The sequence below is a fragment of the Ambystoma mexicanum genome, chromosome 6q (assembly GCF_040938575.1).
Source record: "Ambystoma mexicanum isolate Mex_15411 chromosome 6q, UKY_AmexF1_1, whole genome shotgun sequence".
NCBI lineage: Eukaryota > Metazoa > Chordata > Amphibia > Caudata > Ambystomatidae > Ambystoma > Ambystoma mexicanum.
Window position 1 is genome coordinate 674,370,370 of NC_090937.1, and position 17,588 is coordinate 674,387,957.

A 17,588-nucleotide genomic window follows, 5' to 3' on the forward strand; every position below is an offset into this window, starting at 1 on the left:
GGGAGGAACGGCAACAGAGCAACTCTGGTTACGTAGCACTGCGGGGCAGATCTTCAGTGACACACAAACGCAGGAGGATTATAGTGACCACGGGCGCGCTGTCTAATGAGCAAAGTGAATTCTTTGGTCGTCCATGCTTCAAGCTTGCCTCTGGCAACTAGTCTTCCTGGGTAACTTGGGCATCATGTGTGGGCTGCTGGTCGTGACATGTGCCATAGACAGGTAGCCCACCTCCAGCACCTCCCACCCAAGGCAGCGAGAGCCATGCGCAGCAGCTCCCATTTGTTTTGGGAATCACAAAAAGTGTTCCTCCAATGGGCTGGCAGCGAAGCTCATTCCTGAGCCGCCGAGCCTCCCCCTGCCCCAGGAGCGAGTAGCAGTAGCGGAAACATGGGGGAACCTCTCCCATCCCCACGGAGCCCCCGAGGCCCGCACAACGGAGCCTGCCCGCGGCCCCGCTGACCCCCGCCAACATGCTGGGCATGTACGTGCCAGACAGGTTCGCCCTGAAGTCTTCCAGGGTGCAGGACGGGATGGGGTTGTACACCGCCCGGAGAGTGAGGAAGGTGGGTGTCTAATGGGGGAATGAGAAGGAGGGTGCAGTTGACAGGACGGGGTGCCATGCTCTGCCCCTGGTTGGGAATGCCGAGTGCCTGTGGGGGCTTCCCTGTGTGGATGCTTAGCAAGGAGGAGGGTGAGAGCCTTCCTTTCCCAGGCGGGCTTGCGGCGCCGAGGACGGGAGGGATGTGCCACGTAGCCTGTCTTGAACACAACCGTTCACTAATCCACTGCCCCGTGCAGGAACGGAGCCCCAGACCGCAGCTGCAAACGGCCTGCCGCCCCTTCCCCGAAGCTACTTCGATTCACTTTTTGAACAGCTAGGCGAGCTGTACAATTTCTGGCAACAGGCGTGACGTCTTTATTTTTGTATGTGAAAAGCTCCTGTGTGTACTCCGAGCCTTTAAGCCCTCGTTAAGAGGCTTTAAATGTGTACTTGTATGACCCAATCAAGGTCTTGGCGGCTTTGCCTATGGGGAAGGGAAGAGAGGGCTTCCCGTTCTATTGGTACTCGTGAAATGTGAGTCTTCACAACTTTGGTCACTCGTATTCACAACATTACAAAACATGCCTCGTCGAAAGTCGCCATGAAAGCACAAGCTGCGATTCAATGCCGTGTTAAATGGGTACATTTCTCCCCTCACCTGTGCTGTGCTCTATGAAAGGTGTTTGTTGTTGCAGAACCCGAAAAAGTCCATCTCCAAGGCTAGACCTAAAAAATAGGTAGGTGTGTAAGTAAGGTTTCGAGTTGCCAGCAGTGTGATGCGCGTGTAACCACGGCTCGCCTGTATCACGACTTGCCAATATGACGGGATGGGAGCGAGTAAAACTTCCACACAACCCTTCTCTGGTATTGTTTTTAATAACATACTATACTGAATGATTCACAGTCTAGAAAATGACGTGCATTTCTTTATGCTTTGATTATATGATCTCAAGTAGTGAATGTGCTTTCATAGGAGACACACTAGGCTATCACCGTGCTTATTTTTCTGCAATGGAAATGTGGTTTGTGTTCAATAATATGCTAGAACGGATGCTTCTCTAACGCCCTTAAAACGAATATCCCTGCTTTCTTATCATGCTCTTATGCGCTATTGTGTGGCGGAGCATCATCGCAAACCTTCTCAATCTGCCCTGTGTATAATACTCCTATGCACACTCATGTGGCAAAGCATCATCGCAAACCTTCTCATTCGGCCCTGTGTATAATACTCCTATGCACTATCATGTGGCGGAGCATCATTGCAAACCTCTTATTCTGCCCTATGTATAATGCTCCTATGCACTATCATGTGGTGGAGCATCATCGCAAGCCTTTTCATTCTGCCCTATGTATAATGCTCCTATGCACTACCATGTGGTGGAGCAACATCGCAAACCTCTTATTCTGCCCTATGTATAATGCTCCTATGCACTATCATGTGGTGGAGCATCATCGCAAGCCTTTTCATTCTGCCCTATGTATAATGCTCCTATGCACTACCATGTGGTGGAGCAACATCGCAAACCTCTTATTCTGCCCTATGTATAATGCTCCTATGCACTATCATGTGGTAGAGCATCATCGCAAGCCTTTTCATTCTGCCCTATGTATAATGCTCCTATGCACTACCATGTGGTGGAGCAACATCGCAAACCTCTTATTCTGCCCTATGTATAATGCTCCTATGCACTATCATGTGGTGGAGCATCATCGCAAGCCTTTTCATTCTGCCCTATGTATAATGCTCTCATGCTCTATTATGTGGCGGAGCATCATCGCAAACCTTCTCATTCTGCCCCATGTATTATGCTCCTATACACTATCGTGTGGCGGAGCATCATCGCAAACCTTCTCATTCTGCCCTACGTATAATGCTCCTATGCTCTATCATGTGATGGAGCATCATCGCAAGCTTTTTCATTCTGCCCTATGTTATTTCAGATCCATTCTGAAATGGAATATATCAACGGCAAGTAAATTGGACTTGATCCCCTCATGGTGCTTGCGATAGGACATGTCTTTCTGGCATGACATGAATATAGAGTGAATCATGCTCACGGTGCGTTAACTTGTACCCTTTGTACTATTAGGGGGAACCCATGGCATTTCAGTGATGTCAAGGGAACATGGCTTTATCTCAAGCCAGGTGCATGTTTCTTTACTCTTTGGCCTGGTTCAGGTTCCAACAATTATACCCCTGTTGCCCAGTTGTGCACCACTGCATTGAAGTGATTCAGTGGCATGTTCACCTATCGACCGAGGAAAAGAGTTATTTACATCTCCTGGTTGACAGTGCAGTTCCGCCATGCCAAGGACGAGTATGATCCTCCTTTTTGCATGGACTTGCATAAAAGCCTGGCAGCGAAGGGGTTAATCCTGTGCAAATGTTCGTGCCAAAGTTCCCAACATCAGATCATATTCATATACAGTAAGCTGTCTGGGGGCAGGGCTCAAGTCGAGGGTACACGTGGGTAGACGCAGTCCGCGCGCTTGTTTCAGTGGGCACCTTGATATGCTAATTTCCGGTGACGCCATATTCAATTGGTTTGTTAGTGAGTCCCCCCCACTTTTCTTTTTTGGACTTAACCCCTGCCTGGGGGCTTTCTCTAGCTATGCTTGGGGCCATTTTCCGTCTTCTTCTGTTACTGGTTTGAACGGCTTGTTTAAAGTTGTATGATTATGTTTTGTTTCTCATAACAGAATCAAAATGGTGTCTCCTCTCTCTTGGCATCACCTTCTCTCTTCTCACACTGATAACTTACTTTGTCTGATATCAAATTCTGACCCGAGTCAATTCAGATCAATGACTAATGGAAGATGAGCAAGACTTCAGGGAAATGCAATCATTATCTTTATAAAACTAACGTTTAAAGTGAGAAAGTCTAGACATCGAAAAATCCCTGCTCGCCTGGGCACTTTAAATTATAAACAAGCTATAGCATACACATACGGGCACAAACACGGCCTGAGACGATAGGCAATAAGAAAAACCACGTGGAGGGCCTTTAGGAATGTTTCTATGCTATGGCTATTCTGTGCAGGTTACAGGTCGTGTACTTTGTTTAGGTCAAGTTTGCAGAGAATGCTAAAACGAGCTGTTGATGGCACGAATCCCAGCATTCCCCAATCTTTTGGTAGGGTAGTGCATGCCAACTATTTGTAAATACACACACACAAACACATCCACGCACCACGCACACCCGGGTTCATATTAGGGGCCTGGAGGGAAAATAGTATTTTTGAGCTGGTGAAATGCTGGATTTCATCTAGCACATGTTATATGCAAGTCTGCACTGAACATCTCCCACCAGTCGGGAACAAATATGTGTTTTATTTCATGCCAAAGAAGCTGTGGTTTGTGTCTTTTTGGTTATTTTCCTGAAGAGCCTTGCAGTCAAAAGGGGCCTGGTCCAAGAAGGAAAGGTTCCAGTGCATAAAAAGGTCAGCTGCCTGGAAATAAGATGTCTGCATGTGATGAAATAACCCGTGTTCTCCAGGAGTACAACTGTGGTTAGGGGCTAAAGCACCTACTTCGCCCCAAAATACTACTAAAGCTGCAGTGAACACAACCATAAAGGTTATACAGGCACAGACCAACACATATTCCTTCTTTGATGCTTTTGGTAATGTGAGCCGAGGGCAGGCTATATTGTTCTGGGGTCCTATGAGCTGGTACAGAAGCAACTCAAACAACAATAGTATGGTGGTACAACTAAAAAGAAGGTCCAATCAAGGTTTCATAAAAATAGGCTCTTTAATTAAAGTAACAACATTGTGCACAAGTAATAAATACACCACTGTTCAACCCCGGTTAGGAAAAACAAAGATAAATCAAACTTTAAGTAAAGAGGGCAATCTGGCTTGGTAGACAGTGGAGCTCAAGCAAAGATTTACACAGCAGAATGTTACAATTACTGAATAGGTTTTTCAAAGGGTAGAGACTGGGGGCTTGTCACTAGGATCCTTTGACGTGGATCAGGGGGAAGGGGACTCCCTAAATACCTTTCTTGACTTTCAGGGCTCAGCAATGTTTAGCCAGGCTCCAAGGTGCGTTTCTGTAGTCAAGCCGGTGTCAAGATGATCAAGTTATGCTGTCCTAATGGCGTTGAGACGATTTTGCGATGGGGCTCCCAACGGATCTAGTCAGAGTTTGAGACAGGTAGAATCAATGGCTTCCAACAAGTCAAGAAGGCAGTCGGGTTAAAAAATAATGTTTCTGCTTGGTCAAGTCAGCATTCAAGAGATGTGAGTCGATGGCTTCCTGTGGGTTGAGTTGGCCTTCGATTTGGGTAAAATCTTCTCTTGGATTGTATCAGAGGTTGTGACATAGCCAATCGGCTGGTTCTATGGAATAAAGCTTCCGGTTGAGTGGAATGGGCTGATGCACTTGAATGGGTCAAGTCTGTGTCAAGGTGGCTTTAAAGGCAGGTAAGCAGCTTGAAGCACCTGGGAGGACAAAGACAGCATTGCAGGTCCTGAAGCGGCTCAAAGTTTATCGAGCATTGTTAAACCAGCTTGAATATTATCACTGCCATGAGACTGGTGAGATACACAATTATGATATTTTGAACCAAATAGGGCACACAATTAAACAGCCACCTCTGATGTTACGTTGGGTTAAAGTCGCTGTGTTCAGGAATGCACATGCAAACCTTGAACCTGCTCTGCTACCTCTGAAAGGCAGCTGTTGGGAATGTCAGGAGACTATCACTACAAGGTAGATGGTTGCTTTATGCTTTTTGACATGGATCATTGTGAAAGGTGTATCTGATTAGCAGATCTCTTTCAGATACAGAATTTCCTGTATCCTTTATAATTAAAATTAGCAACGCTCTGACTATCCCACTCTCACCAGATGGCATTCTGTCACACTGGATCTAAGTTGTATCTGTGGCATCCCTACTGTTATACATTCACATAGGATTCAACCCGTAGTCTCTTCATCGCATTACAGAAGAACAACAAACCCCCAGTTTCATGTCCAGAAGCTGGGATTTGTTATACTCGTTTTGCACACATTAGGCCTTTCACTTATGCAGACACTCTCCACTCCAGCAGTGAGATAAGTTATTAGTAACTGGGATAGAGCCGGAAAGAATGTGCATCCAGGCAGCTGCCATAAATGAAACGAGGCAATATTGTCCCCTAGAATGTCTAGACTGAATCCGGGTGTTCGATGCTTCAAATGAAGGAATTCTGATTAGCCCAAGTGTTACAGAAATCATAATAAAAAAAAAAGCTTTTTGGCTCTACAACTTGTACTCCTGTCATAGGTAGTACTGCTAGTGTTGCACTGTTGCCATGCCTCATGCTGACAGTGCTGCTGTTGCCACGCTGTACACCAGGAGCAGGTAGTATTGCTTCTCTGATACTGTTTCTGTACATGTTTGCCGGTAGAACAGCAATATTGCACTGCTTGCGCGAATGTAGGCAGCAGAGCCAGGTGGGGCTTTGACCCAGCTGAATGCCCAATCTCGCCTCACGTTTGAAGCCAATGACCATAAAAACACTAGCCAATCCCCACTTTCCTGCCACAGAAAATGGAGCGAGAGATAGTGATTATCAAATGGAGGCACTTACACATGCAGTCAACTAGAAACTAACAATCCTCACCCAGTCCCAAACTAGGCAACTGCCATTTTGGCGTTATCCAAGTCAGATGTAAAACCATGATGACGCCCTTAATCCCTTAAAGCCAGATTCATGACATAATGGATGAAATTATGCCTAGAGTCTAGACCCTCTGAGCATCAATAGTGTATTCTGATAGCATTTCCTGCCATTAAACCACAGCACCTGAATGTAAGAAAAAATAGGTGGGTCCGCCCCATAACTCATTGACACCTGGAGCAATATAAAAAAAAACATGACAGGAGGGTTAAAGATGGTGTCACATGAGAGCTGCCAAACATCTGTACGATGTGTACATTCATAACCAATTTTAACAGACTTTTCCCCTGAAAGAGAATGACATATACACACAGGTCTAGTATGAAAAAAAAAAGAAGAAAAATAAAAAACTTCTTTTTTTTCCCATAGACTGAATGGGGAAACAACTTTGCTCAGGCCTACAGCCCAAACCGCTGGACGGATTTTCACCAAATTTGGACCAGGAGCAGCAGCTTGGTCTCAAAAGCGTGCTTTTGCAAATTTGGTGAAAATTCGTCCAGTATTTTTTTTTTTTTTAAATGACCAAAAAGTAAGTCATAAAAAATTAGTGATATCTGTGTTCGGTCCGCGGATACACTTCCCTGTTCGCTCCGCGGACAGTGTCCTGATTGGGCAATCGGCTTGCGTCATGTCCGCGGGCATGCAACGTGTTTGCTGATTGGACGGCGTAGAGTATGAAGCGCGTCAGTTTTTCAGTAGCGCCCGCCATCTTGGATTTGCGGAAGTAAAAACTTGGTTTAAAATTTGTATTTAGTAGAGTGTGTTGGTGTGTAAGAGTGTTTGGGGAGGGTGGGAGAGGATGAGATAGGTTAAATGTTGTATTTTTTTATGTGGTAGACCCTCTTGTTGTGTTCGATTTGTCTGCGGACAACACGGCTGTTCTGAAATGTTCTAAATAAACTAAATGGGGGGTTCTGAGGACGCAATATGTGTCCGTTTTGTTTGCAAGCAAGCTGAAACTGTTCTAAGAACACTCGCGGTGTCCTGAAATGTATGTAAATAAACAAAATGGGGGTGTTCTGAGGACGCTGTCCGTATTGTTCGCTGGTAAGTTGAATGTGTTCTAATAACACTCGCGGTGTTCTGAAATGTTAGTAAATTAAGAAAATGGGGATGTTCTGAGGATGCTGTCGTATTGTTGGCTGGTAAGTTGAATGTGTTCTTAGAACACTCGCGGTGTCCTGAAATGTTCATAAATAAACAAAATGAGGGTGTCCTGAGGACGCTGTCCGTATTGTTCTCTGGCAAGTTGAATGTGTTCTAAGAACACTCGCGGTGTCCTGAAATGTTCGTAAATGAACAAAATGGGGTGGTCTGAGGACGCTGTCCGTATTGTTCGCTGGCAAGTTGAATGTATTCTAAGAACACTCGCAGTGGCCTGAAATGTTTGTAAATTAAGAAAATGGGGATGTTCTGAGGACGCTGTCCGTATTGTTTGCTGGTAAGTTGAATGTGTTCTTAGAACACTCGCAGTGTCCTGAAATGTTCGTAAATAAACAAAATGGGGGTGTCTTGAGGACGCTGTCCGTATTGTTCTCTGGCAAGTTGAATATGTTCTAAGAACACTCGCGGTGTCCTGAAATGTTCGTAAATAAACAAAATGGGGGTGTTCTAAGGACGCTGTCTGTATTGTTCGCTGGCAAGTTGAATGTGTTCTAAGAACACTAGTGGTGTCCTGAAATGTTTGTAAATAAACAAAATGGGGGTGTCCTGATGATGCTATCCGTATTGTTCTCTGGCAAGTTGAATGTGTTCTAAGAACACTCGCAGTGTCCTGAAATGTTCGTAAATAAAGAAAATGGGGGTGTTCTGAGGACGCTGTCCGTATTGTTCGCTGGCAAGTTGAATGTGTTCTGAGAACACTCGCGGTGTCCTGAAATGTTCGTAAATTAAGAAAATGGGGGTGTTCTGAGGACGCTGTCTGTATTGTTCTCTGGCAAGTTGAATGTGTTCTTAGAACACTCGCGGTGTCCTGAAATGTTCGTAAATAAACAAAATGGGGGTGTTAGTCTTAGCAGTGCACGGTGGTGGTGTGAGTTATGGTTGCTTTGCTTACCATAACTGGCGAATTTCAGGGGTTTTTCGGTTTTACTTGGAACCATAACGTCCCTTTAACAAAGTTTTTTCACTGAATTTCATATGTTTTTAGTAGCGCAACTTAACCATAACGTCCCTTTAACAAAGTTTTTTTCACTGAATATATATATATATATACATATATATATATATATATATATATATATATATATATATATATATATATATATATATATATATATATAATGTTGGAATCAATAAAACACCATACCAAAACACTGAACATGAATATTAACACAATTACACTCGCATCAATGCCTTAAAGACATTGCATCAAATTAAAATCATTGCTGTAAATGAGTTGGAATTTACAGAAATCAGATAAAACTCACTAACTCCAAATCCATATTGTCAACCTAAGCACCTGATGTGTCAATGCATCCTGAAGATCAAAACACTTAATATGCGGCTCTCAATGAAAATGACAATTCAAGCCTTGATTTCGACACTATAAATGCATGCCATCGTAATGAGCGAACATGGAAAACTCTTTGTAGCCTACAGCTCTGAATAGATATAACAATTCAAGCCTAATTGTAGACACGATCAATTCACGTCATCATCATAAAACAACATAGAAAACTCGAATTGGTCTACTAGCTGAGGTCATCACTGGATAACAAAAGTACGCCATGCCGTTCTCACATAACCTTCACAAATGCTAGTTTTGATTGAGGTGGAACAAATCCCTCTGTAGATGAGTCTTCTTCAGGACCAAAAAACACATAGGCACTGTAAAATAAACCAACACTACCATTGGTGACCAAACCAGACCATGTGAAACAAATAACAACCTCATGCAGGACGAAAAAGAAATTACCTTTATATCATTTGTAGAGGTTGCTCAAGTTGATTAGGTGTAATAGCCAATTACATTTTTCAGCAGACTCATTCTGGCTTGAAACACGATTTCAAAACGGAATGTCATGTGCAAGGTATTGATTTCATTGTACATATGCTGTGTGAATCACTCTGAACCAGAGTATTTACCTGCAGTAACCTCCCACAATCACTTTTCATTTTAAACGGGAGGATGCTTCAATCACTTTTTCCGTAACATCGGATTAGTCAAGACGTATTACTCCGGGTGTGTAATATCAGAGATGAGTAAAACCTGTGATGAATCCTTTAATGTCGTCTCTTTTCCCTGAGAGGGAGCCCCTTCCTGTGAGGCCGGGGAGGTGAGGCCATTACCCGATAGTCCCCCTGGGGTTTGTACTCAGTTGGTGGATCTCATAGGCAGGGATCCACCTTTGGGATTAGAACCGACTATCCAGGGAAAACACAGTATGTCCACACTGCATCTCAACCTCCTACACTGTACAGAGCACACTAGTTCCCCACACTTCCATGTATTTGTGTAGGGTATTTACACAACCATCATGAGAAATACTGAGACAAGGAAGTGTAGCAACACCCCACCTGAAGTACACTGGAAGACTGGGACAAGGAAGAATGCAATTAAGCCAGTAGAGAGTGACCATGTCAATACTGGGACGAAGAAGTGCAGAGCAATGAGGAGCATCCCACGGAACCCAAGTAAGCGTTCCAGTCAAAGTGGACACTGTATAAGCATAAAAATTGAGGAGTGACTCGAAACAGTGTTCGACTGTCTCTGGAAGGACCCAGAGAGAAGTCACCCATGGAGGAGCTGGGATTGTGGGAGCCAGAAAGTAGAGTGACTCGGAAACAGAACCTGGGATGCTTACCGACTTGCTGGGAAACTCGCTTACTGTTCACTGAGATCGGATGGCCCTGAAGGCTACAGGAGCCAACCTCCAGATGACGAAGACCACGTGACATCCCAGTCAGAGGCATACACCTGCCGGCAAGGAGCAGAGTGCTGCGAAGCTGCCGCACCATAAAGGCAAACAGAGTCTGCAGGAACCCAACCAGATACACAACAAATCCGCACACCACATGGAGAGTGTAGGCAAGTCCCTCACAGGTGCCAGGGTTGCCGGGACACTTGGAGCTTTGAAAGGCTTCAAGAGATACGAAAGTCATGTCTGGGCCCCTCACCCAGTTAAGAAGAGCATCTCAAATCCTCTTCTTCGAGTCAATACCTGGCAGATGTGTGAGACAGGAGTGTCTGAGCAGTCAGAGAGAGAAGCATGTCTGGGACTCGCATCCAATTGAGAAGAGCATCATAAACCATGTGAAACAGGTATGCCAAAGGAAAGCAGTAGAATGCTACGGGTCTGGGACCCACACCTGCAACCCAGTAAAGCAAGATGAAAGGAAGCCAAGGGAAGGGAATCAATCCCCCTGACATTGTGATCTTTGGTGAAGAGCCTGAGAAAGGCCTGTGGTAGGAGTCATTCCCCCAGCCTTCATGCACTTTGGTAATAAGCCTGAGAAGAGCCAGGGGATGGGAGTCAATCCTCCAGCCTCTGTGAACTGTGGCAAAGAGTTTGAGATGGGCCTGGGTTAGGGAGTCAATCCTCCTGCCTTCATGAGCTGTTGTAAAGAGCCTGAGAAGGGCCAGGGGCAGGGAGACATTCCCCCTGCTATGGTTAAACTGCAAGCCAAGAGAGATCAGTGGAAGGAAGCTGTACCCCCGGGTGTTATGTTCCATGAAGCAAAGCCGAGGAATGCCCGCAGGAGGGAGTCATTCCCATGCACTCTAAAAGTACTGAGAACAAGACACCTGGAGAAGGGAGGCATTCTCCAGGCAGGGCCGGTCAGAGGATTTGCGGTGCCAAGTGCAGCACATTAAGTGCGGGTCTCCCTTAATTTGCAGATGAAGTGACATCACAGGAAGTGACAACACAGGAAGTGACATCACAGGGTGAAAGGGTTACTTGCCTGTAAACATAGTTCTTTATAATTTAAATAGTGCCTCAGACTGGGAAATTCCATAAATGTAAAATAAACATGTACATAAAACACATATTTAAAATAGGGTTTGCCTATAAATTGAGAGCACTTTCCTGTGCTGCCAAGTAAGGCTGGCACTAACCGATCAGTCTTGTGCATGCAAGTTCCATCCCAGAGGCTTTTTTTCAGATTCACCAGTTGCAAGTCATAAATACGAAATGCACACCTGTGCCGTTTTTGAGCGCTGATTTGTTTCCAAGCAAGCTCTGTGAAAGTGCTATCATCTCACTGCCATTCCGTTCACAATCCAGTCTCATTCTGCATCAAACATGTCTGTATAAAAACAAGCATTGTCAATGCAAAAGATTGGGCTTTTGTGTAGGCACGGGAAAAGGCATTTGCCATGAACTGCTGTAGTGGTATTAACTGGCCATCAATGTTAGCAGATGTAAAATGGTGTGAGTACCTGGCATATAACGACAGTGCCTGGCAAAGGCTGAATACTTATACACAAGCCAAAGCTGTTTTCAAAGGACATGCAGTAGTTAGAAATAGAGTGTTCGAAGTTTCCACCTGCCAATCAGAACTATGATCTGTTGTCCAGAAGAAGGGAGCCCTTCTTCTGAACCAAGAAGATCCAGTACTTCTTTAGTTTAGTTACAAGTGTGAGGGACAGAAGTAGGCATATCACACACGTCAGTGGACTATTTTTCGCTTACTTGGACATTCTGACAGATTCCTTAGTTCCTCTGCTGAGGCATGGAACCCCCTCTTAGAGTTAGGGAGGGATATGTTTCCTCTTTATTTTTATTAAATTAAAGGTTTATGCCAACAACCATGTCACCTGTGTGTCAGTCTCCTCCTTCTGCACCCTTACAGACCGTTGCTCATCTAACCTTCATGTAATATCCATCACGTGTCTAAAAGAAACAAGGCCCACATCGTTCTTAACTGCCGATTGCGGAATCACATATCAAATGTTCCTAACTATATCATCTAGACTCATATTCCAAAGCATCAACTTACCTGGTAATCAGTGAACCACTGTACTGGAGAGACATACGGCCGGCACATAGAGTTGGGGTTTGCTCTGCAGTACTTTAAGACGAGATGCTGCACCTTGAGATGTATGGGGTTCAGGTATTCTTACTCCAACACCAATCAATAAGGACAAATCAATGTTTTGGCAAAAGGGAGTCCGTTTCATGACAAGTACAAAAACAGGGAAACATGGAAATCAACAGTATTGCGATAGCCTGTCTCGGTTCAACTTCCAAGAACTTCATACAAACAGTAACATTTATACCCAAAATTCGTCATAATATGATGTGTAACACTCAAAAGTTAACATGCAATTCTATTGGTTGGAAAAAGGTAACTTTAATATAGGTGCTATACCTGTATATGGTAACAGAGTGCAGGGATTGGATAAACACTATCAAGTGGGTGTCTAAGCCCTTCCTTCAAAAATGACTATGGTAGATGTCACTAAAAGTACAACGTCCCATTGGTTCTACTAACTATAGGACCCTAGATTATTTGGTCCATTGTGATTGGGTTGGCATCAACCCCATGCATAAATCTCCACTTTACTTAGCAGCCTGCAGAATGGTCAGCCAGGTGCAGGATGCCCCAAGATTCACCCGGCCTCCCTTCCATCAATCATTACTTTAGTGGCTATGTGTCAATTAGTTGGCTGTGGTCGGCCTCAAAACTGCATCTTCTTGTCAGGAAAAGTTATGATATCTCTGTCTGGGTGACAGCCAGGCGTAGGTGTGAACCCGTGCCTCTTCTTGCTTGGATGGTCACGTGCTGCTCACACCATGAATCTGCCTAGTTTTCCTTCTATTTGCCCATTTAATGCTTATTCGGCTTGCCACCTGCCTGGGCCTCCTTATCTCGGCCTTCCTGAGATAGGCTGTTCTGTTCTTAAGTTTCGATTCCGCAAAGCTACTTTTTGCTCCTTCTATTGGTCTGACCTTGGCTAGTCCTGGCTCACCTTGCCTCTGCTGAGTTTCGATTCAGCCATCTCTTCTCATTTTAGCTGGAATACAAATCCTGTCCTGTTTGACCTCTAGTAACCTGAGTTAATTCTGCTTTTGTGTAAAGTGGACTTGCACTTATATAACATGCTTTGTTTTGAGGTAGATTGTGTATAATGGCGCTTGCCACTCTATTCTTCTACTTAGCATAGCAAGCCAAACTGTTTTCTTAGCTTTCTTGCAGTTACAAGCATATGTACAGGCGTTAGCGGGTTGAATATCTTCATCCTGCTTACAGTTTAAGTTCCTTTGTCTTTCATCAATGTTCTCTTCTTTCAGTTTCGCGATATCTTTACGTATGGCATTTCGTCTTTTTGTGTCATCCTTGGGTCATCATATCTTCTATGGGTGCGTTAGTCCAGGCCCTCATGATGTCACCATTCATCTTCCATTAAGGATTTTTTGGTTTCTTCCTGGACAGTACTTAAGCAATCTTCATTTTGTTTCATTTGCTGATAGGGTTTTCTTAATGGGTACCTTACTGTCCATGGTTGTCTGGTTATCAGTGCTTCAATAGATATTATTCTTCTGATAGGCACTGGGCAGAGCCCTGCTGCAGCTCTCTGCTGGTTTATTTGCTCATCATACGTCACATATCTCGGTGTGAATGTTTCTGGTACTTCAAAATGGGCGACTGGAATGCAGGCATAACTCGGGACCTCCTCTACACTCCCCCCTCTGGTCGATTCATCGACCACTTCCGCTGCCTCTTTTGGATTCACCTTACTTGGTTCTTCTGTATTCATCTTCACTTCATCTTCTGAGTTCATCCCCTCTTCATCTTGTGGGTTTGTACATGATGGTTTGAAGAAGTGTCTCTTTGGAGTCCATATTTTTATCACTCCTCTCAGGCTTTCTGCTGTCCTTACATATTCATCTTTGTTCCATGTCATTAGCTGACATTGTCCATTTGGGCTGCAATGAATCCATTTTCCTTCATAATTTCTGCGTTTCCTGGCGTAAAGAAACTTGGTACCTTCTGGTGCATGCTCGCTGGCCTTCACAAAGTCTCTTATTTCTTCATCAGTCAGATCTCTGGGTTTCCATCCGGGTTTGACATCAATCATGAGCTTCATCCCTATGGCGTTCTTCATAGTTTTCTGGCATTGCGAGATTATTATATTGATAATGCAAAATCCTAGTGATATCATCACTAGCAAGGCTCCTAGGAACTTGAATGAATCCACCTTCCATTGTGGAATCCATGAAAACAGTGATCCAAACCAGCTGTCATCATCAACTTTGTCAGTTTCATTGATCATCTGGTTCAGTAGGTTTGTCAGCATACCTATAGCTTCTGTTAAAGTTCCATTTTCTTGGCATCAGAATTGTCGTGAACACTGATGAGGTGAGGCTGAACAGCCTGTGTTCATATGGGATTGCATGAAATGCTTCTTCTGATTTGGCAGAGAAGTAATTCTCTCTCCTGATTCAGGTTATCAGTTCCACAGATCTCTTCTTCCTAAAATGAGCATCTGCTTTCAGGAAGCTATCAATATTCAGGTCACTTTTCAGGATCACTAATGCTGGAACGTGGACATTCACTATTGTGCATATGCCTCCCCAGTTTTTTGACAGTCTGATGTATGCTTTGGGTTCACATGTTCAATAATGATCCATGATCACGGCAGTCCCATGAGTCATTCCGGGGGCTTCAAAAATTCAATAGCAGTTCTGATTCTCTCCCATTTTCCTTGTGCCATTGTTCCTGAAGCACAATTTCAGACTTTCTAGTGGCACTATCTGCAGGGGTCCTCCTCTTTCTTCGACCCATGTTAGTAGGTTTGTAAGTTTAGGCCATAGTGGTTTGCACAGTCTTTGTGAGTTTTCAATTGCTTCCTTGCAGGCTCCAAAGACCATCCATGCCCTTCAGATCACTACTCCTTTCTCCCATCCATCTGGTGAAAGCACTGTTCCCCAAATCTGCATCTGGCCTCTGTTTTTCCAAATTTTAGCCTCTGCTGAAGTCTTCCCTTGGACAATTAGTCTTGGGTTCACTTCCCATCTTATTCCTGCTTCTTTAACTCCAGGCTTCTTGTACCTGATCACATGATTCCTATATGAGCTCTGCTTCTTGTTTTAATGTCTTGAACATAATCATCTTCATCAGGGTATGCCGGTTCAGTTGCCCATATCAACGAGGCATCACTTCCCATGAACTGGCCTCTGGTGTTGCACATTGCTATGTGTGAGAGACAGTGTGCTGTCTGGACATCAATTTCTACAGCCACGAAGATCTTGGACTTCCCCATGCTGTACGGCAGGAGTACACAAACAAAGCATTCTCCTTCTGAATTTAGTCTTCCAACATCTTTCATGTGCTGGTACCAAATGTTGTTACCTAAGTGTTCTGTGCTATCCAGGTAATCATTTAGTTCATTGTTATCTTCATGCATGCTTCTCTTGATTCTTAAGGTTTTTCTGTAATTTGCTATAACTACATCTCTGAACGCCTTTGTATGGCTTTTTCTTGCAGGAGGATCCTCGGGTATCCTGGCCCATGGTGCAGGCTTTTCCATCTGCGCCATTTGAGTGGACAGGAGCCTGGCAGCTCTTTCCCAGTCCTCATGGATCTTTTCTCTGCAGCGTGCAAATGCCCATGACAACCAGCCTGACACTGGTCCAGTATATGGCTGTATTGTAGACCTGGTACTTGTCCCTTGTGGTAGAATATGTGTGCTGGGTAATACAGTCTCTGTCATTTTGTTCTTCAGTTCATCTTGTCGTTTCCTCGCTCTGGCTATGTATGGGAATAGTAAGTTTACTAACATTTGTGTCCTTGCAGAGAGTTTTTCTGAGGCCGCTTCTGTTCTCTTAAGGGTTTCTGATATGACTGCTTCTGTTGGTCTTTCTCTTAATTCTAATTGTTTTCTCCCACTATCTCCTGTGTAGGATTTTATGGTAGGCAGTCTCTTCTTCTCTGCTGCTTTTGTTTGTGGTTCTGTGGTCATTGACACTAGGCCTGTTTCGTGTGCATTCAGTGTGTGTGTGTATGCATTTAGTTGTCAGTGATTTTTCTTCATTCATTTCATGCCGATCCTGTCTCCGGATTTTCTGCTCATTTATTACCATAAATGTGTGTATATCACTATTAATCACATTCATTTCAAGTTCATTTACTCTACCATCAGATTTTCTAGCGACTGGAATTGCTATATAAGGTCTGGGTGCTTTTGTGGGTTTCATGCGTATATCATCAGGTGGGTGCACTGAAATTCGACTGCTTTGTGCAGAAAGATAATGACAATTATAATACATAAGTACATTATGCCCTTATACGTCAGCCGACAGCATTTTCTTCCAGAGAAGCGAGGGTGCCTCTCTGCTTGTGGGAGGACCAGGTTGCTATTCTGGGCCCCCATCTCGATCATTTACCCAATGTCAGTTTTGTTGTTCCCCCACCCAATATCGTTCTTCGAGTTCTGTGTCAAAAGTGTCAGGTGCTTCACAAGTGTCCCCCCTCTTGCGAGTGACAATTGTCTCTTAATGCAGGATACAGTTCTTTTGCTAGAATATGGGGAAAATAGATTAAAAATAATACTTCGGTAGGTCACTTTTACTGTTCATGTTCAAAGTACGTGAACTCCCAGTCCACTTCTCGAATCTGCTTCAGTCCGGAAGACATATTGGACACTGATCAATATGAAAGATAGGGAAAACAACAACAAATATAGCAAATTAAGTTCTCGACTCTGATCCCTCGATCTGTCCCTCGGCAGAAAGTTTCCTCAGGATCTCCTCAGATAATCTCTCTGATGGTTGGAAACTTCCACTTGGAGTATGATTCCATGCATTAGCATTCCCATCTGTGCAACATTAGCTGGATCTCTGATGAAGGTGAGGACGTCAACCTCGATAGGTGTCCCCACCAACTCTGGAAAGTCAGTATTTAGGCGAAAAAGGACATTGTGTGCCAATCTGCTGTCTTCTGGTGACAGGGACATTTGTCCTGTCTTTGCTTGTTTCAGAGTTTGTATGTTTTTTCCCTGATGTAAACAATGTTTGCACTGTCCGGTTGCGTGGAGTGCGACTGAAATGGTGATCCTATTAAAAAAATGGCTTCAAAGTTCAGTTTTTGATGGATCTCGAAGGAATATGAGAATGCCGGTTGTTCTCCCGACAATAGTTGGACAGTCTTCGATTATGCAAAAGAACAGTGTGTTGATGAGCTCATATATTTCCCCCTGTGTTGGGAATATTTGCTTCTTTCTTGCTGTACTTAGGGAGTATGATGAGTTGATCGGCAATGACCATAAGCAGTTGTCTTATTATTTTTTGTTTTCAGGATCTTGGAGAAAGTCTGTGACACTGGTGAGCCTCCCTACCAGTGATGGGTACGATCTTAGCACTAGGTTGAAATAGGTGACCACATCCTGTGTGATGTCTCTACTGTGGGACACCATAAGTTCTTCCAA

The 17,588-nt window shown here is 44.1% G+C and overlaps 1 protein-coding gene across 2 annotated transcripts in view; it reads left to right on the forward strand.

The window, feature by feature from the left end:
• Positions 1 to 306: 306 nt before the first annotated feature.
• PRDM5 (PR/SET domain 5) overlaps positions 307 to 17,588 on the forward strand; it is a 1,215,944-nt gene continuing 1,198,662 nt past the window's right edge. For both annotated transcript variants that reach the window (XM_069631172.1, XM_069631173.1), the window contains exon 1: positions 307 to 566. In XM_069631172.1, the coding sequence (XP_069487273.1) occupies positions 474 to 566 (93 nt within the window). In that variant the 5' untranslated portion in view covers positions 307 to 473. The remainder of the gene's footprint in view (positions 567 to 17,588) is intronic.